The 21,062-nt window shown below is 39.6% G+C and overlaps 2 protein-coding genes and 1 non-coding gene across 4 annotated transcripts in view; 1 reads left to right on the top strand and 2 right to left on the bottom strand.

Moving 5' to 3' along the window:
* Positions 1 to 3,630: 3,630 nt before the first annotated feature.
* MARS2 (methionyl-tRNA synthetase 2, mitochondrial) lies at positions 3,631 to 7,111 on the bottom strand. The gene has a single exon (XM_057303736.1). The coding sequence runs from the start codon at positions 6,617 to 6,619 to the stop codon at positions 4,838 to 4,840; it is 1,782 nt and encodes a 593-aa protein (XP_057159719.1). The 5' UTR covers positions 6,620 to 7,111; the 3' UTR covers positions 3,631 to 4,837.
* An 852-nt stretch (positions 7,112 to 7,963) lies between these two features.
* The window catches only part of LOC113250623 (uncharacterized), an 87,366-nt gene continuing 74,267 nt past the window's right edge, over positions 7,964 to 21,062 (bottom strand). The window contains exons 6-7 of the transcript XR_006408761.3: positions 14,213 to 14,286; positions 7,964 to 8,145 (exon numbers count right to left, since the gene is read on the bottom strand). This is a non-coding gene — a transcript (uncharacterized LOC113250623). The remainder of the gene's footprint in view (positions 8,146 to 14,212; positions 14,287 to 21,062) is intronic.
* The window catches only part of RFTN2 (raftlin family member 2), a 66,525-nt gene continuing 60,946 nt past the window's right edge, over positions 15,484 to 21,062 (top strand). Inside the window, exon 1 of one of the 2 annotated variants that reach the window (XM_026492253.4) lies at positions 15,484 to 16,247. In XM_026492253.4, coding sequence (XP_026348038.1) covers positions 16,109 to 16,247 — 139 coding nt within the window. In that variant the 5' untranslated portion in view covers positions 15,484 to 16,108. The remainder of the gene's footprint in view (positions 16,248 to 21,062) is intronic. The other variant, XM_048213999.2, reaches the window with a different exon arrangement.

Raw genomic sequence — 21,062 nt, 5'->3', positions numbered from 1 at the left:
TCTTATTAACTTTATATTTTTAATATTTAAAGCTTTTTAATCAAGAGACTTCTAGACTAGTTCAAAGGAAGCCAGATTAGTGAAACTATCTTATTTAATGTTTTCCAATGTAAAAGTTACTTTTTAAAATATTTTGAGAAAAAATGTGTTGTTATATTTTTATTGAATGTACTAAGAAAACAGAAATTCTAATCTATAACAGTCAATCATAAACTAGTTTTTGAAGGTTCATCTTCACAAACCAGTGACTGTCAACTAATGAAGGATACGGTACATGCACAAGGTATGGCCTTAGGAATGGTAGTAGAGGAGGATAGTAGCATTTTCCCCATACCGTACACTAAGAAAGGTGGAAACATCCATTTCCAGTTATTCCTAGAGCTGTCCTTCCAGCTTACCCAGTGAGTCTTCCAGGCTCTTTGCAGATGTTTCATCCAAAAATCCTTCATAACTTGAAGCCAGGGCTCATCTCTTCTTGGAGCTCTAATTTTCTTCTTGCAGATGGCACACTTGGTTTCCTGAAACATCCTGACATCTCATACCTTCCCGTTCTTAAGTGAGGAGCTGTGGACTTTAGAATCTATGGTGAGTAATTTGTGCCATAAACCAAATGGGGGTGAAATCCAGTTAATAGCCAAGGATGGATCTTCTGTACTTAGTCTCACCTTACTTTGAAGATGCAAGTATGGATACAACTCTCAATAGCTATTCATGAAAAGAGGCACAGTAGACAGTGTATTATATCTAATTGTCAGTGCCATAGGAAGATTCTCTTGTTTAGCTCTTCCCAATTCCCTTTCCTCATCATGAAAATATAAGTAGAAACTGAATAATGTGATATAATCTTAAGCAGGGTATTTTAAATGTGATCAACTATTCCCTGTTAGATGGTTCTCTTAATTCAGAGGATCTGTACTGGGTAACCCAGGACTACCAAAAAACTAAGAGAAAGCAGCAATTTCACCTCTAAACTGGTTAGTCTTAGTGATAGAGGAAAGTAGCTTAGGCTGGGTTTCTCTTATCCTCTGTCTCAAAAATGAGTAAGACATTCCTCTTGGAAGGTTCAGATCCACACTTATTAACTTTAATTAGCTTGGTTGTTACTGTTAGGCCCTTCCAGCAATATTAACCCCCAAATTTGGTGTGTTCCTATTGATAAAAGTTAACCGATGCTATACAAAGCTCCTGTAAGAGGAAGGGTCAGGACCAGCTACCTGTTGTGTTGAAATGATATATTTCATACTGTTTTAGTTCTGCAAGGGACTCAAAGGCTTTCTTTTAAAACGGATCCCCCTAACCTGTGCTCTTGGTTACCCCAATCTATGCCCTAACTCCCTCCAAGCTCTCAGAATTAGTAAACCTTTGCTGCAAAAATAGACACATGGCTGTCAATATGTCCAAACCCTTACAGGTCCACTCATATTATTCACTAAGGCAAAAGATGAGGACAAGGACCCACCAAGGTTTACAGTACCCCAGACTTCACCAACAAGAACAGTTGATCTATAACTGGTACAACTATGGATAATGGAGAATTGCCTCCAGGACACAATTTTAATTCATCATAAAGCAGCTTTATGGACTAAGTCTCAGTCAAGAGGTTTCCCCATAACTCAGGGTTACACTAATGCAGGCCAACAATGCAACTACATACTTACCAGATGTGAGGCAGTCAGAGATCCAGGAAACCATTCCTACCACAATGCCCAAGGAGGAATCTGCTGAATGCTTGGTACTGCCACCTGCTACCCAAGCTACTTCCTGATTATAAGGATTCTAGTTGGGGGCCCACAACGTGACCAACCACTGGCTTTACTTCAGTCTTGGAACTTCCCAGATCTAAAGAGCTATCTCCTGGGGTGCCTGGCTGGCTCATTCAGAGCATCTGACTCTTGATCTTGGGGTTGTAATTTTGAGCCCCATGTTGGTTGTAGAGATTATTTAAAAACTAAAAATAAAGAGCTATGTCCCAGTCACAGCTACAACGGTGCAAAAAAAGACATGTGTCTTACGTCCCATTCCTGCCTAGGCTTTCATGAGTACTTTGACATCAACTTAATATTCAACTTATCAGGCTTTTCTCAGCCCCTGTCGAGGTCATACAGGTTGTTAAAAAAAATAACGAGGCCTACTTCTGAATAACTTTGAGATCTCAATGAAATCAGGGATTGTATCTATTTATTGTTCCTGCCTATTCTTGACCTCCATGGGTCTTCTGACTTCTGAGGTCCCTAATCTGTGAGTTCACTTGTAGAATGGTTTTCCATATACAGTGATGCCACCTAACATATACATTGACCACAACTTCTTGCATGATTTCATTGATAGGGGTGTAGCCTACTGAGTTGACAGATGAATGTGACATCCTGTGAACACCTGCTCTATCACCGTTTGCAACTCTGCCCCCAAGAATACCCCAAAATGAATATTAAGAGCCTCAAGGTAGTAATTTGGGAGAAACCTTTCTGTCAAGGGATCCACAAGATGCCCTCTCTGGAAAGTACATGCCCTCCAGTTTTAAGTTTCACCTATCCTCCACTTGCCATTCCTAAACTGCTGGATCAAACTGAACACATCAACTAAAAACCCAAAGGCTTCCTGCTTTACCTATCTTGCCTCCAACACAATCCAACTGGTTCACCTTCTGTATCACAACAGAGTAACTCAGATCCACACTTCTTCATTCAAAGTATCCTGTCTTCTGTATTAATTATGCCCTCTCTTCTTTGGTTCCTCTATTTTCTTGTGCCCTTTGGTACCATAAATATTCTGGTAGCCAGTTAAGTGCCTATAAAATGAGAGATTGCACAAAAGGAACTCCATTAACACCCAGCAAGCCAAGGTCCAGTATATTGACTAGCACTAGGCCATAGGAAAGAACAGTCAAGTGGAAGACACTGTCTCTCCTTTCATGATAGGCCCAGTAAGACTGCTGTAAGGGGACTTCAAAGGCAGAGGTTATCATTCCACTGGTTTTCCAAGTCTGTTTTTGTTCATTCATGTAAACACATCTCATCTCTTTCACCACTCTGCTCCATCCAGCCCTAGCAAATATTATACTCCTTCCTAGGCCCGAGTAATCAGCCCTAGCATGTAACTAGAATCCCAGCATGTAACTAGAATATGTCATGTGGAAAGCCCAGGATTCCATTATGAAGAATAAGGAGGGTCTGAAAGAACATTTGTAGAAATGGTCCTTCCATCTTTAGAATGCCTTCAACATTCTTTTCTAAGCAATGTTTCCAAGCAACCAGAAATCTCTCACCACATTGATTAATGAACAGAAACTGGAGCTGAACAGTAGCACCTAGAATAAATCTGGGGAAACTTCCAGCACAATAGTTTACTTCACAGTGAGCCCTCTCTGCTTGCTACTATGCTTAGAATGGATATTTCAAGGCAAGTTCTCATTTTAAACTTTGGCCTAGCTGTCCAATCATCTATGAGATATAACGCTGGCTTACTGTGTTGTAGTCATTGTATAAATTGATACCTTAACATCTTCTCTGTGATGTTCTCTTATGGAGCCTTGGAGAAATCCCTAAATCCAGTTTGAGATTCCTGGAGCATTCATTGATCATTTCCTCCCTTCACCATCACCTTCAACAAATTCAACAGAACAGATCTGAATAAGGTACTCACGAACTTTTAAACTTTAATAACTTAAGTTAAGAAAGCAAAAGAAATAATCAGTAAAAAGTACTTGAAAGTAAATGTATTAACATTTAAAACTATTCACACAATGCCTATATATTGTATTATAGATTCTGATTGACCAAAAGAAATCATATAAGGTAAATTATATATGTGCTGACAAAATTATGACTAAAATTTTTTTTTAAAAAGTTAACTATTTTGAACTGTTTACAGATTTTTAAATTGTTATCTGTAAAACTAATGTTATTAAAGTTTAAAATTTTTAACATACCAACTACCTCGAGAGTTTTATAACTTATCACAGATAATCCAAATTTGATACATTTACTTATTAGCTTACTAAACATTTAATAGAGTAAATGTCCTTTTTCAGTAGTTAGAAAAAAACAGAATTCTGATCTTTTTTTATTGCTTTATGTAAAATAGTAGTGGCTACAGTTCTCCCTTATTTTAAGAAAAGCAATAAAATTTTTCCTTAAATTTAAATTCTGCATAATTAGAAAGCAGAAATCTAATTTATTCTAAATATTCTGAAATGTCAATGTCAAGTAATTAAATACGTGAGACTTCAGGGCCATCTACTGGTTGAAGTGTAATGTTACAAAGCACAACCATTAGACTATTAACTAACAAAGTACAGTTATAGCTGTAAGAACTGAAAATATAAACATGGGCAAAAATCATCTAGTCTAGGACACTGGTTTTTAAAGGTTTCATAAAAGAATCTTTCTAATAGGAAACGCAACATGTATAACAAAGTTGGACTACTCTGTAAAAGCTGAGGTAGGGGGCCTCCAACCCCCACTCTTCACTAATTTGCCCAGCAGAGGCCAGGCCAATGAAAAGCCATAAGAGGTAGTCTGGGCAAATAACATTAACTGTGGCTTGGAAGGAGGCACAATGAGAAGGAATAGTATCAGCAAAGTTTTCTCTTACCCATCTTTACCCTGGAGACATCTTAGAGACACTGGTGTACAAAGGATAGTGGTTAATGGGCACCGAGAACTGAAGAGTAGGGGGTAGGCACCTGAAAGGCGACAAACCTCTTTTCACAGGGACATTGTTTATGTGCTCATATGATGCAACACTTTAGAAAGCATTAGTATAACTTTCCTGAAAATGCAAAATAAGGAAATAACACATTTGCTTTTTTACCACAAGCCAATTAAGAACTAAGTTTCTAGGTCCTATGGGCTTTTACTAGCCAGGCCCTGGACTGGTCTAGTCTTGGAAACAAGAGCCCAGTTTCAGGTCCCAGCCTCCTCCCTTCAAAAGGACATGGATGTCCATAGAATCGAGGCAAGAAACAGAGCTCTCCAAGGCCCCTCTCCGTAGCAGAGACCCCCAACCTGGATAGCAGCTTATCGGCTAGGCTTGGGGTGACAGGCTGGAGCAAAGTTCCAAAGACTCGCAAACATTCCAAGGCCACATGAAGTACAGTACCCAGCCAGGGGGCATCCACTGGGCTCTCCCAGTTCAACCTCCATGGTGCATGCCTTTGGACAAAGCCATTAGTTTGCCGGACACAGCTGGACACTGCCTCCAGAGCCTTATAGATCTGAAAGTTATCATAGTGGTCAGCTACCTGCCTGGGCAAAGTGGCCACTGCGTTCACCAAAGCATAGTCCTCTGCCTGAGCACGAACTGATGGTCCCACCAACCCTGGCTCACTGGGAAAGCAGGTAGTGCAGAAAACCGGATAGGTCCCAGAAGGATTTATTCTTTTGGCAGTGCACCGGTTCAGGAGACCTCCCAAAGCATCTGCCAGCTCAGAATCTAGCAACTTAACCACCTTTTCATCATAGTAATCACAATCCCAGTTGGGGACGCCCTGCCGGAGAAGAAAGTATCGGAAGCCATCCACAGTATAGCGATCAAGGCAAGTCCTGGGATCCACCACGTTACCCAAGCTTTTGGACATCTTTTGGCCACAGACCGTCCAGTGAGAGTGGACATAGATGCGGTGTGGTGGGCTCATGCCGGCCCCCAAGAGGAGGGCAGGCCAATAGATAGCATGGAATTTAAGAATGTCCTTGCCTATGATATGAGAGGTGGTTGGCCACCAAGATTTAAACTCAGCATTTGGGTAGCCAATTACAGTAAGGTAGTTGACCAAGGCATCTAGCCATACGTAGATGGTCTGAGAATCGTCCCCGGGCACAGGAATGCCCCAATGTAAGTGACTGCTCTTTCGAGAGACAGACAGGTCCGGCAGCTCCTCCTCCAGCCACTGAAGAACCGCGCGATGAAATGGCTCGGGAGCGATTGCCTGAGGGTCGCCCCGCAGCCACCGCTGAAGCGGCTCTCGGAACTGAGAAAGCCTGAAAATGTAGTTTTCTTCCTTGGTCCAGGATACGGGATGCCCACTCTCTAGAGATACATGACACGAATCCCCTGATGAATCCGACTGCCGGGTGACCTTGGCCTCAGGCAGGAAGCACTCTTCGGAGGCGCAATACCAACCTTCATAGAGTCCCTTGTAGAGCAGACCCCGGGCCTTCAGCAGTCCCCAGAAATGCTGCACAGCGATCCGGTGCCGGGTTTCGGTGGTGCGGATAAAGTCGGTGGAGGAGATGCCAGCCTCCCGAAAAAGCTGCCGGAACTGGGCAGATACTCGGTCGCACAGTTCGGTGGGAGCCAGGCCCGCAGCGGCTGCTGCTTGCTGAATCTTCAGGCCATGCTCGTCTGTGCCAGTGGAGAAGCGCGTGGCGGCAGCGCTGGGAACTCGGAGGCGACGGTGGCGGCACAGGGCGTCAGCCAGTAGCGCCGAGTACAGGTGTCCAATGTGCGGCGCCGCGTTCACGTAGAAAATGGGTGTCGTGAAGAAGGCGCGAGCGCCGCGAATATCGTCGCGGGCGCCGAGAGGGCCCGAACTGTAGTGGCGTGAGCTAATGTACTCCAGAAGCGAGACTCCACTGGTTCCCGGACGTCCTAGCAGCCGCAGGACAGAAATTCGCAGCATGATGCCGGCCGGGCCGCAGCAGCGGAGGGGGCGTTCTGGAGCACGTGTGAGGGGCGCATGCGCAGCCGGGGCGTACCGCCGCTTCCGGCCGGCCGGAAAGCCAATGAGGTGGGGCTCTGAACGCCAGTCCTCTGCCGTCTTGGCCGGCGCCTCCGTTCTGACCCCGCCTTGGACGTTGTGGTTGTGAGAGTGGAAGCACGCGAGAAAGATAGATTAAAGGAACAGGGTTCGGGAGAGCTTATGAAAGCAGATAGAATTTTGTATAACATCCTGTGTGACCTGCTTTGGGTTGTGATTTTGTATTTGTGGATCTGTTTTCCTCTCTAGGCTGACTTGCTTGTGAGGCAAGAATTTTACATTCAGGCATCTTTCAAACCCCAGTCAGTGGCTGGCACATTGCAGGACACAGTATGCGCTCTACATACGCCCTGGTCAACGTAGGGATTTGAAATATCATCTAAATTTTATCTCAGAACCAAGTGGACCCAATAAATCTGGAAGGAGGAGCGAGAAAAGAAGAAAAATAATTACCTACAGCACTTGAGGGAAGAATAAAAATCAGCAAACTAATGGGAATCTTTTCTCTAAACACAATTTTTGTTGAATTAACCAAGGAGGTAGATTTGTTATGTACCAAGTCTTTGTCAAAGATTATTGAGATCCAGAGAGGTGACATGCAGTCTGTTGTCACTGATAAGGAAGAATCAACCTTCAACTTTATTTCTCAAAGTAGTTGTTAGTAATTTTCGTTTGAAGTGGTCTTGCAGTTCTTCTACAGCAGTGTTTTTCAAGTTTGCTTTTAGTTATGGAAACTTAGTTCTTTTGGGGTGGATGGCTCTGGAGACCAGAACTGGATTAATATTAATCCTTGCTTCATGAAACACTCTCATCTTTGGTCTACGATTGGCTATCTTTTTTTTTTTTTTTTCATTTAAATACTGTGTTCACTTAATAATAAAATGCAGTGCAACACCTGTGAACCCACAATGCAACCTAACAACTAGAAGTGGTTCTCTAACTGTGGTTACAAAAGAGCAGCATTAGCAGTACCTGGGACCTTGTTAGAAATGCATATTCTTAGGCCTCACACCCCGCCCCACCACCACACCTATTCTGGGGGTGGAACCCAGCCATCCAAGTTTTAATGAGCCCCCCAGGTGATTCTGATGCACATTCAAGTTTGAAAACCACTGAACTAGAAGATTACCAGTGATTTAGATCTATGTGCTCCTTTTCTCCTCGTTTTCCTCCCAGAGGTCATCATTATCTTAAATTCTGTACTTCTGCATTCATGTTATCGCATATATAGTATGTCTAAGCAACATATTGTTTAATTTTGCTTGTATCTAAACAGTCTAAAAAAGGATATCGTGCTACATGTGGTCTTTCTTCTTCCACTGACCATTTTCACTCAACATTTTGTTACTAGGATTCATCCATGTTTCTTTCTGTAACTCCAGTTACTTCATTTTGACTGCTGAATAATAATTTGTGAATGGAGGCATTTGGTAAGTTGGATCAGATTTCTGTGGTGATATGGAAAGTGGAGCAATCAAATTCTCTATACAAGTTACAATAGGTAACAGCAAATATTCTTTGAGTACTTAGTAGATATACTCTATTTGATCCAGTAGTTTAGAAAAGGAAAGTGAACAATAGGTTCTGGAGGGTATGTACAGTACCCTCCAGAACTTGAGACAAATCCAGGCTAAATGTCTAAGAAATCAAGTTTTCCAGTAAACTGTCCAAGGCCTCCACCCCAACCCAACCCAACCCACCCCTTTATCAATGCAATCAGTTCTTTAGCACACAAATATGCTAGTTTTTCTCCTGGGTTGTTTTTTTTTTTTTTTTTTTTTTTGAGATTTTATTTCTTTACTTGCCTGAGAGCGAGCACGGGAGAGAGAAAGAGTGAGAGTATAAGCGCGGGGAGCGGCAGGCAGAGGGAGAAGCAAGCAGAGGGAGAAGCAGGTTCCCTGCTGAGCAAGGAGCCCGATGCAGGACTCAATCACAGGACCCTGGGATCATGACCTGAGCCGAAGGCAGATGCTTAACCGACTGAGCCACCTAGAGAGTTTTTTCTCTTTTAAACAGGAGAAAGCGATGCCTGTGTGGCTCAGTCTGCTTTCGGCTCAGGTCATGATCCCAGAGTTCTGTGATTGAGTCCCGCATCAAGCTCCCTGCTCAGCAGGGAGCCTGCTTCTCCCTCTCCCTCTGCCATTCCCCCTGCTTGTGTGCTCTGTCAAATAAATAAATAAAATCTTTAAAAAGAGAGAGAGAGACAGAGGAAACTCAACTGCCACTACTGTTCCATTATTTTCCTTCCCTTTATAAAAGATTCCTTGAAAGAAATGGCTTTTGATGGACATCTGAGTGGTTCAAGTTATTTGCTCTTAGGAACAGTACTACTATTAACTTTTCTTGTATAAATCTCCTGGTAATTACGTGCTAAAGTTTCTCTAGGTATATATCTAGGAGTGATATTGCTGGATCACAGAGGATACCAAAGTTCAATTTCACAAGATAATGCTAAGTTGTTTTCCAACATGGTTAAACAAATTTACATCCCCATCAGCCACATACCATTGAAGAGGTCTTTCCAATACTTGATATTAGCTCCTTAATTTTTGGTCAGTTAAATAAGTATAAAATATTATCTCACTTATGTTCATAGAAACATTACACACAATAGCCAAAAGGTAGAAACACCCCAAATGTCTATCATCTGATGAATGGATAAACAAATGTGGTATATCCATACCATACAATATTATTCAGCCATAAAAAGGAATAAAGCACTGATACATGCTATCACATAGGTAAACCTTTAAAACATTATGCTAAATAAAAGAAACCAGGGATGCCCGGGTGGCTCAGTAGGTTAAGCATCTGCCTTCAGCCCAGGTCATGATCACAGGGTTCTGGAATGAAGTCCTGCATTGGGATCCTTGCTCAGCAGGGGGCCTGCTTCTCCCCCTGCTCATGCTCACTCGAGCTCTCTCTGACAAATAAATAAAATCTTTTTGAAATAAATAAATAAAAGAAACCAGGCACAAAAGACTGCATAGTGCAGATTCCACTTATATGAAATATCCAGAATAGACAAATGCATAGAGATGGAAAGGAGATTAGTGGATGCCAGGAGGTAGGGGAAAGTTGGAATGGAGAGTGAATGCTTAAAAGATATGGGTTTTCCTCTTGGGGTGATGAAAGAGATCTGAAACTAGATAGTGATGATCATTATTCAATATTGTGAATGTACTTAACACCATTGAATTATATGCTTTAAAATGGTAAAATGATAAATTTTATGTGTATTTTACCACAATACAGTGGTATCTCACTGTAATCTTAATCTGAAGTTACTAAAAATAGAAGTGAAGCTAAGCATCTCTGTGTGTTTATTAACCATATATGTTTCTTTGCCTGTGAAGTGCCTATTTGTATTTTGTGTCTGTTTTCTATTGACTTGTCTTTTCCTATATTTTTAGAAGGTTTTTATTTTTGATGCTGTTCCTTTATTGGTGGATATTTTACAAATATCATATACCAAACTTGCCTTTTCACATTAAACTTCTTAATGAGAAGTTCTTAATTTTAATATAGTAGAATTTATCACAATTTATCTTATGCTTGTCATTTTATGATTAATCATTGTGATTATTTTCTGATTTTTTTTGCTTTAGAGGTACTTTTTAGTACTCTGATGTCAGAATATCCATATTTTCATATAAAAATGTAAAGTTTGCTTTTGATGTTCAGATTCTTCATGTAAAATTGAAATTTTTAGATATGATACAAGATGGGGATCCAATTTCATCCCCATATAGATGATCACTTGTCCCAGTTCCATTTCTCCACTGATCTGCCATACCTCTTCCATCATATATTATATTTCCACATATGCAGGCTTCTGTGTCTAGGTTCTTTATTCTATTGTATTGGTTAATTGGTCTATGCCCTGCTAAAAAATTTTAATTACTATAGCTTTATAATAAATCTTAATATATAGTCTTAAGATCTCCTTCTTACTCTTCCTCAGAAATAGCTTAGGGGCACCTGGGTGGCTTAGTTGGTTAAACATCTGACTCTGGATTTCAGCTCAGGTCAGATCTCAGTCAGGGTGATGAGACTGAGCCCCACATCTGGCTCTGCGCTGAGGTTCTCTCTCTCCCTCTCCCTGTGCTAAATAAATAAATAAATAAATAAATAAATAACTTTTTAAAAATTTTAAAAAAGAAGTATCTTAGACATTCTTGGTCTTTTATCTTCCACATAAATATTAAAATCTACTTGAGCGATTCCATGCAAAAAACCTGTTGGAGCTAAGATCACCATAGCTCAACAACAGGTGTCAAGGGCTAGGTAGAGAGATAATTACAATAGTAAGTGTTCCTAAAAAGGACTATGTATATCTCTTCATTTACCTGCCTCTCCTTTAATGCTGTTCAATAAGGTTTTAAAATATTATACGTACAAGTCTGGCTTATATTCAGTAGATTTATTCCCAGAAACCACACAGTTAATTGATAATGTAAATGACGTCTTTTTCTGAAAACTATGGGGGTTTAATTGTTTGTTACTGGTATATGAAATTGATGAAACTGATGAAGGCTAAGCTGTTTTGTTTGAAGAAAAGTGGTATGGTGGATCCAGAGCCCTGCCTGCTTGGTCTCCCTTCATAATCAAAGCCCCCTCTCTTCACCAAAACTGACACCTCTTTGGAACCAGAGCGCTCTGCCATACATAGCTCAAAAACTTCTGATCTAGAAGAACAAATACTTAAGAATATTCAATAAGGGGCGCCTGAGTGGCTCAGTAAATTAAGCGTCTGCCTTGGGCTCAGGTCATGATCTCAGGGTCCTGGATCGAGCCCTGCATCAGGCTCGTCAGGCCTCCCCGCTCAGTGGGGAATCTGCTTCTCCCTCTCTCTCCACCCCTCCCCTGCTCATACTCTCTCTCTTTCTCTTAAATAAATAGATAAAATCTTTTTTAAAAAGAATATTCAATAAATTTTTAAAAGAATAGGGACACCTGGGTGGTTCAGTAGGTTAAGCATATGGTCTGCCTTCCGCTCAGATCATGATCTCAGGGTCCTGGGATTGAGCCCCGCATCAGGCTCTCCACTCAGCAGTGAGTCTGCTTCTCCCTCTCCCTCTGTGACTCTCTCACTTTCACCCTCTCTCAAATAAATTAAAAAAATAAATATTTTATTTATTTATTTGACAGGGTGTACAAGCAGGGGGAGCAGCAGGCAGAGGGAGAGGGAGAAGCAGGCTCCCTGCTGAGCAAGAAACCCGATGCAGGACTCGTTCCCAGGACCTTGGGATCATGACCTGAGCCTAAGGCAGACACTCAACCAACTGAGCCACCGAGGCACCCCTAAAAAAATTTTTTTTAAAGAATAATAATACTGTGAACTGTGGGACATTGAAAGATTATACAGCCATTAAAAATTTTTAAATATGTAACATTGAGAAGTCAGACTACAGAACAAAATAAAAAGTCAAAATAAAATCTTAGGCTATGCAACTATTAAGTATGTACGAGTGTGGCATTTCTAATCATTAAAGAAATCCTTTAAAGAAGGGTTTATTCACTAAAGAAAATCATTAAAGAAAGCCTTTGTTAAATAAGTAGTGCTTTCAGTAGGTCATTAGTTACTTAGGAAATTTGACTGCATTATGAAACTAACAGTGCATTAGTTAAAACTCGATGTTGGCCTGCTAGCTTGTGAATTCTGGAGAACATAAACTGGCTTTTTCATCTTTGTGTCCACATGTGCCCTACATATATAGTTGGTGCTCCATAAAAACTAGTCGAATTATTGTTGAATTTACTTCTTTGGATCAGGGTGACATAAAGTTACTGTTATGCAAAAACTTTGTAGGGAATGGACTGGATGATATATAACTACATAACTATCTCTTAGAAGCTTTAAGACTTTAGTGAACTTAGGTGATCCAGACTTGAGTAGAACTGTAAGAGTAACTTGCTACCAGTTATGGAGAATGTTTTCATAAGGTTCATTCATTCATTCAAGGACTAAGTGAGCCCATAATAGAACACAGACAAGAATTGATAATATTTCTTCATCATATCCAGCCTCATAAGAGCCTGCACTTGGGGAAACCTTATTTGCAATACAGAACTGAAAGCTGTCCCTGAAATCTAGAATTGTCACCAAACATATATAATTCCATACAGAAAAAATGACCAATGTTGGCAAACATTTATTCCAAAAATTTACCCTAATTGCTACAAGTACTCAATATATGACGAGCCTTGGGAAGCATGATTGGTAAAAAATTACCTATGGAAACAAATGTGGTCATGACAGTTGGATATCAGGGTAGGAGAAACTGACTTCAATCCATATTTTACCCTTTATATTACAACTGCCAGATGCATCAGAGTTAAACAAGAAGTAAGGGTGGGATGAATAGGAGGAGCACAGACTTTAAGGACAGTGAAACTATTCTGTATGGTACTGTAATGGTGGATACATATATTTCTCATAACCCATAGAATGGACAACACCAAGAGTGAATCATGATGTAAACTATGGATTCTGGGTGATACTGATGTGCCAAAATTTTAATTTTGTTGGATTTTGGAGAGAAAAATGGAAGTGACGGTTCAATTATGAACTAAAGTATCTGTAGTTTCTTTTACTAAAGATTTAAAAAATATATTTAAGGACATAATGATGTACTATATTCATTCGTTAAGTCATCTGCTCTCAATTGGACTACTGCAATACTCTCCTGACTGGGTCTCCCTCCATTCTTGATCCATTAAAACCATTTTCCTCAAGGCAGCCATAGTGATTCATCAAAAATACAAAGTGATGTTACTTGCCTACTTCAAACTACTCCTTTGATTTTTCCACTTGATTATGTAATTCTCCCTTGTTGCCTACAAATAAAGTTCAAATTTCCTCTGTATGGTATATAAGACCCATTACAACTTAGCTCTTACCTCTCTCACAGCTTAGTCTTGTTTCAAATTTTATGTTCTAGCAATTTGCAACTGCTTCACGTTCTTTCAAGTTCATGCCATACTGTTCATGATTCTGTGACATTGCTCAAGTTTTTCCCTTTCCTTGGCACATGCTCCCAACTTTATCTGTCTAATGCATATTCATCCTTCAAAACAGCTCAAATGTCATCCTCCAAACTGAGTTAGAGGCCCCTTCTTGGGTTTCTGTAGCATCCTGTGCATACTTCTATCTCATCAGCTACCACATCGTATTGAAATTATATGTTTATAAGTCTGTCATCTCCATTAAACCATGAGTATTTTTAGGGCGGAAGCCATGGTTAGTCATCTCGTGTACCAGCCAGCATCTAGTTCAGTGCCTGGAATACAGCAGGCACTTAGTAAATACAACAAGTACTTAATAAGTCATCTTCCAGGTAATGCAACAGGGACTAGTGAACTTCATATATTCAATTCCTGACACCCAGGAGCTCACAGACCACCATACAAAAGAGGACATGAGAAATGACAGGCATGAAAGCACTTGAATAGTCAAATGAATCACACTGGGTGAGAGTCGCCTGTCTTTTTAGCCAAACTGAAATCACTTACCATCATCCATGCTCATCCATGAGAATGAAGGACCATGGAATTTTCTTCTGTTAAAATCACTTCTGAGAAGTATACTATTTAAAGACAAGTAGGCAGAAGGAAGAGACAAGAGATCATAATTATCTACGAACTAATCCATCTCCCCCACCCCCTGTTTTTTTTAAAGATTTATTATTTATTTGAGAAAGAGAGAGAGGCAGAGGGAGAGGGATAAGCAGGCTCCCTGGAGCCCGATGTGGGGCTCGATCCCAGGACCTTGGGATCATGACCTACACCAAAGGCACACACTTAACCAGCAGAGCCACCCAGGCACCCTTCCCACCCCCCTTTTGAGAGTTTTCATATGTACTCTTCAATGTAATTGAAAAATCTTTACAGGCTTATGTTCTCTAGACTCTGAAATGTGATTAGGTTTATTTTGTAAATAATGGGAGTGGTGGCAGAATCACTTCCTCCCTATTACTATTCTCAACACTGTTTTATAATGGAGGCACATTAACAAATTTATTTTGTGCTATTAGCCAAGTACAGTATTAAGATATGAGATAAGATTATCTCATTCAACCTATTTCATAACAAGCCAGTGAAGTAATTACTATTATTAACTCCATTTTGTAGGGGAGGAAATTGAAACTTGAAGAGGTCAAGTAACTTGCCCAAGATCACGTCTGTGGTAAGCATTAGAAACAGGATTTGAAGCCAGGCAGTCTGATTCCAGGACTCACAGTTTTGATGAGTGCACCATACTACTTGAGCTGTACGTGGTAAAACGCAGTAAACACTCATTACAACTGGTCCATTATAAATTGTTCTTGACTTCAGGTAAATGGCAATTTATAACACTGAATGAATTAAGTTGCCAGTTTTGTTGCCTTTTTTTTTTGTAATTAAGAATACTTTGGGACCTGTAAAAGTGTTAATAGTTACTCTCATAAGCTGCCTAATGGTAGAGTATTTTAAACTTAAGAATGTTGGGGAAACTAATTACCCACATAACCGTCCTCCTTTGCAATTAAATATTTTTATTAAAATATTGCAATATAATTTTTTTTATATTTGGCAGTTTTCATTAGTATATGATTTTTCCAGCGGAAAAGTCTTCCTGTGGAAAGAAATCCTCAAAAGTGCTTCCTAAAGACTGAAGGGTTTGTTTAAAAAACAAAACAAAACAAAAAAACTACCTTTCTCCTTTTAGACTCCAGAAACAGTTTCCTCCTAAAGCTGACTTCCTTTCTGGAAATGATTTTTTGTTTCCAACCATGTTGAGAATCCTTTTTTTTTTTTTTTTTTTTTTCATTCCTTCTCTCTCTCTTATTCTTTCTCTTTCTCCCTCCCTTCCTCCCTCCTTTTGCTTTTCTGGTAATAGCAGAGAGGAAGGAGGGGGTGGGCACAGGAAAGAGGGAAAAGAAAAAACAGAGAAAGAATTCCATGCCACTGTGCCTGAATATATCTTTTACTTGTAGATAATTCCATCCGAGTTGCACTTTTGCCTTTTATTTCCGTTTTTGGACACCTCTTTTATCATCCAGCCAACTGGGACAGACAAAGCACTGTTGGTGCCCTGAGCGACAGAACTCTGGTAGGGGCTGGCTGTAAATTGACGTGGCATGGAAATTCTCCGCTAAGTTGTAGCAGCTTGCATGTTTCTCCTAAAACCAAGCCCAGCCTCCCAGAGCTGTAGCTTAATCATCATGGGTTCAACGACTTTACAGAAAAATGGATAGAAAAAGTCTTCAGCTCCTTTCTTTGGACTCATATGTTTTCTTTTTGACTATCTATGGTTTAGCTGAAAAAATCAAAGCAGTTAAGTCTGTAACTTTCTTTTTGCAGCTTAAACAACAGAATTTGCTGCTCTCCCTCCCCTATCCTGCAATTTAATTCCTTACAGATTTTGCCATGGGGTGCGGACTTAGAAAGCTAGAAGACCCTGATGATAGCAGCCCTGGAAAAATATTTTCTACCCTGAAGAGACCTCAAGTGGAAACAAAGACAGAATTTGCTTACGAATATGTATTGCTGGATTTTACTTTACAAGGTAATTTTTGCTTCTATTTTATTTGCTAAATGAAATCTTTCAAAGTGAAGGCACTAGTTTTTTTAAGTGTTGCTTTTGAATTTTTAAACTATTCTTCACAGATTGTATAACTCTAACAATAATCCTTTTTTCTTTATTATATTTTGAAGATTTTTGTTTTGTTTGCTTCATTTTTTTGTAATATGGCTCATTTGTACTTTATAAAATTAGAAAAATGCTTGGAATTATTTCTTTCATTTTTAAATCAAATGCGTATTTGTAGAAGGATAGATAAAAATGTTTGATTTCCCAGCCAAATAGCTATAGCCTCAATGACAGTTTGGGTATTGAAAAAGATCTGAAAGTCACAAGAAGGTAGCATGTTGGGAATATGATTTGTATCGTGTGGAAGAGTATTTGCTAAGATAATTCTGAGGTTTTCCACTACGTAAAATGTTGTGATTGTTCTAGTCATTTGATATTTTTGACCAAGCTAAACTTGAAGTTTGAAAATATAGTTAAAAAAAGAAGAAAAAAGATAGTCTTCTGTAAGACACTTCCTTTGCTTGGTGCCCCGTCCCTAACAGAGAAACTCCCTGTTCCAGAAAGTTGGAAACACAAATAAACAAGCCCAGATGGCAGCCCTGTGGAAGGAACAGAGGCAGCTCAAACTCACAAATACTTTGCCTCACTTCTTTTGGAAACTTTAGAGTATACAACTGCATGGATAAAACTGAGTTTTTAAAAAGCAGAACGATAGCTTTAATTATGGGGTACTGAAAATGAAATTTAGAATGTCTTGCTTGCTGTTAGAATTTCCAGATATCAGTATTTTAAGTTCTTATTACAAAGTTACACTTTTCATTCTAATAAGGTATACATTTTATCAGTTAATAGAAAGTTTACACTAAATAAATTATCATGATGGATATTAATTTCTTTTCAACTTAAACACAAATTCTCCATTTTTTTGGTTTGTTCTGTGAACAGTGCATCTTTGTGCTGGAAGCAGCAGCCCATTTTTCTTTGTCAAAAATTGAGCTAGCCAGCAAGCAAACTCTCTTCCAGAGACATAGAGAAAATCTGTACATATACTTTCAAAATATCCACATTTCTATTTTTATCTAAGGCTAAGGCTACCAAAGGAAAAAAATGTCAATATTCTTAATTTTATTTTTAATTATAAGTTTCAAGTGGATTAAGATAATAGTGATAATCAGAGAACTAACCAATCGTGTGAATCTTTTCTATACTTTTTCAAAAAGCATCATTTGAGAAATATTTGTGATGTGGTGCTATGTTTGCTCCATTGATTGTTCTTATCAATTATTTTTAGGACAAGTTTTTGTAAATCCATAGGACACAAACACATACTTTCCTTAACCTTAAAACCTTGTCTACTCATAAACTCAAAGCCAGAGCCATCTTGCTCTGCACTTTAAGAACTGGGGCGCTACCCACCATAGGCTCACGGGGCTTACACACTGACAGTGTTTAAGGGCAAAAAAATTGACTTTTTTTCTGATTTATTGCCTTCTAACCATGTTAACAATCTCAAACAAATATGTATAAATGCAGTCATGCTTGAATCAGAAACACCTACAGCTTTCTTCAGAAGTCATTTTGGTTTTGTGATTATCAGAAGCACTTCTCTCTGTGAAGGGAGTATAATCGCTATCTCCACTCTAGGTGTTTGGAGGAGGTAACAGAGTGTTACACTACGAAGTGTAAGTATGGGCCCAGACTGAGCATGTCAGCACGGAAAGCAGGCACATATTTTAAAGTTGCATCTGGTTCCTATTTGGTTGAGGCGCCTCGTCTCCTGGTGCCCCTTTCTGTCCAATTCTTCCACATTTTTTTTGTTGGTTTTGTTTTTGCCTTTGCCTTTGCTTCAGAAGCCAAGACTCTGTATCCCCCCCAAGTGCACAAACCAACTGTCTTTATTCTGTTCTCTGACCTCTACCTGCCACTCCAGTGGACAGGGCAAAGAGTCAGGGGGTGGGGGAGTGAGCTGGAACTCGCCAGCCCTCTATTTAGCACTGGCAGTTCTGTCCTGGGATTGCTGTAAGTAGGGAAGAGTGGTGCCTCCTGCCTCCCTGCCTCTCGGTGGCCACTGTAAGCAACCTTTCCGGAACCAGACCGGTCTGGTGACAGCTGTGTATGCTCATGATCAGCCTGTCTCTTACCTTGTTTTCCTCCGGTTTTTCCAAACAGAGGACATGAGACAGAGAGTAAAGTCTCAGTGGGGCAAGAGGAGGAGGCCCTTTGAAATTCCCAGTGCCCCGCGTTAGGATGGCTAATTATCCTAAACAATTTATTTATTTTCCATTCAGTTCCATTCTCTATTTCTCTCCCTCTCTCTCCTACTCTCTCTCTTTCACTCTCTCTCTCTCTCTCTCTGCTTCCCCGCGCTTTTTTTGGAAGGGTGGGCAGGGGGATTTTGAGCCATTATTTATGTCTCCATGGGAGAAATAATAGCATAGTCATTAAGCACATAATACTCTGGAAACAAAGTTCCTGGATTCTGAATCTAGGCTCTTTCACTCTCTAATGTGGCAGGTTTATAAATGTTGCTATATCTCAGTTTCCCCATCTGAAAAAGAAGGGTTCTGATAGTGCTTACATAATAGAGTTGTTTTGAGGATTAAAGAGGATAATACAAGATAATCCACTTAATAAAAGTTAACTATTATTATCCATCCTGGCTTTATGCCAGGTTTACCAACTGCACTAGTGAGATTTGGGTACAATTTTTGTGATAAATTTTCTGGATTATTGTATAGTAATCTATAAATGTGTATTTATGAGTGTGTGTGAGTGTATATATGAGCGTGTTACAGAATTTCTTAATGAATAATTAACTCTGCAAATGATCCAAAAGTGTTAGTTTCATCCTTAAAGCCCAGAAAAGAATCTGAATAACAATAGCCTTAAGGATTTTTAAAGCACGTACAGCTTTAAGATTAAAAGAGTTTTTACAATACTAAAAACCCAACAGAAGGACAGATGGTAGCTTTGAATTTCTAGTAAAATTATGTAAAATACATTAAGTAAAATTTTGCTGGCCTCTACCTTGCTCTCATATTATTAAAACAAGAAACCCTCATCGTTTTTTACCACCACTGTTAACAGCAATCAATACATATGACATATGTATTCTATAGAAGATGCTGAAAAGTACTGGAAATACAAAGAGGAATAAGACAGTTTCTGCCCTCAAGTATTTTATATGCTAAATGGTCAAAGTGGACAAGATCATGAACTCCTCAAGGTCAGGAACTATATCTTAACCACCTTTGTACCCCTGTGTCCAGCCCAGTGCTTGGCACATGAACAATGGCCAGTAAGTTTTGTTGAATTAATGAATAAAAAATTACAATACAAGATACAAGAGGTGTCAGAAAAAGGAAAAATCAATTTTGAATAGGATCAGTTGGAACTAGAACTAGGACTTTAACTGACCCTGAAGAACAAATAGGGCTTATTAGTTAGAAAAAGATTAAGAGGTTGAGGCATATTCAATGACTATTGACTAGAGCAGTAAGCTAACGGGGGGTTTGTTGGAGAAAGGGAGAAAATGAGTTTGGAAATAAATGGAGTATGAAATGCTGTGACCTGACTAAGGAAGGATTCCTTGATTCTACAGGAATTAAGTAGCTGTAAACGCTTTTGAATGAGTAGTCAATAGATATGGACAAGTATTTTTAGAAGATTAATGTGAAATTGAGTGGGTAGAGATGGAAGTAAGGACATTTATTTAGAAGACCTCTTGTACTGGTCAAGGCTACAAGTGGACAATTAGGACATGCATGTGGGGGACAGCAATAGGATGGAATGCAAGGGGCAAATATAACACACATTACGAAGAAGGAACTTACTATCTTGTAGCTGGCTGGATATGAAGAGACAGAAAGAATGAGGAATCCAGGATGACTTCCTGCTTCTGAGTAAGTGTGTAACTGAGCCTGAGTAACTGTGGAAATAATGATGCCTCTTACAGTAGGAAGGGCATCCCAAAGAGAGTCAGTGTGTGGTGAAAAAGCAGTTCCATCACAGGCATGTTGCATTTGAGGTGGCAGTGGACAGCCTACAGATACATAGGGACTACTTCTATAAGAGACTCTTACAGATACATACCTGGAGATGGTGATTTCCAGGAGGAATTGACATAGGTAAAGTCTTGAAGAGAGGGAATGTGGGAAGAGCATAAGCATCTTGGGCTGAGTTGTCAGGCATATTTAGCCATCTTGAGGACAATTCAACAAAAATGACAGAGAATGAAGACAGTTAGGACTATATAGCACCAGAGAACACAAGGAAAAGGAGGGCTTCAAAAAGCAGGAAGTGGTCAGTAATTTTAAATGGTAGAGAACTTTTAAGAATGAAGTTGCAGCACTGAAGAGAATTCATTAAAGAATCGACAAGTAGTGAATGAAGGATCAGAAATGAGGGAAGGAAGGGAAAGGGAGAAGGAAAAGAGAAAGGAAGGAAGAGAGAAAGGAAGGGTGGGTCCAACTAAATTTTCTGTATCTGTTTGAGTCTAATAAGTTCATGAGCATTTCCTCAAATAGTTAAAAGTGATTAAATTTACTCAGGCATCGGTGTAATCCCTGTCACAGTGCCTAGCTCAAATTCCTATCAGGTGATAAAACCTATACAGGGAGTTCCATTATGTTTGAAATGGTGAGATATTTGGTTTAGAAGAAGAATAAAACCTCACAAATCCAGACTTTTGTGGAAGAGAAAGATCCCAATCTGAATTGGGAGAGAAGAGAATCTCTGAAAATAGCATACAGTTGATCCACTTAAATACTGACATTGAGAGAAAATACATAT

The sequence above is a fragment of the Ursus arctos genome, unplaced genomic scaffold (genome assembly GCF_023065955.2).
Source record: "Ursus arctos isolate Adak ecotype North America unplaced genomic scaffold, UrsArc2.0 scaffold_1, whole genome shotgun sequence".
NCBI lineage: Eukaryota > Metazoa > Chordata > Mammalia > Carnivora > Ursidae > Ursus > Ursus arctos.
This window is presented reverse-complemented; position numbering and strand designations above follow the sequence as displayed.

What these genes read in the sequence shown, in the direction of transcription:
- MARS2 (XM_057303736.1), bottom strand. Translation starts at nt 6,619, where the DNA reads ATGCTGCGAATTTCTGTCCTGCGGCTGCTAGGACGTCCGGGAACCAGT.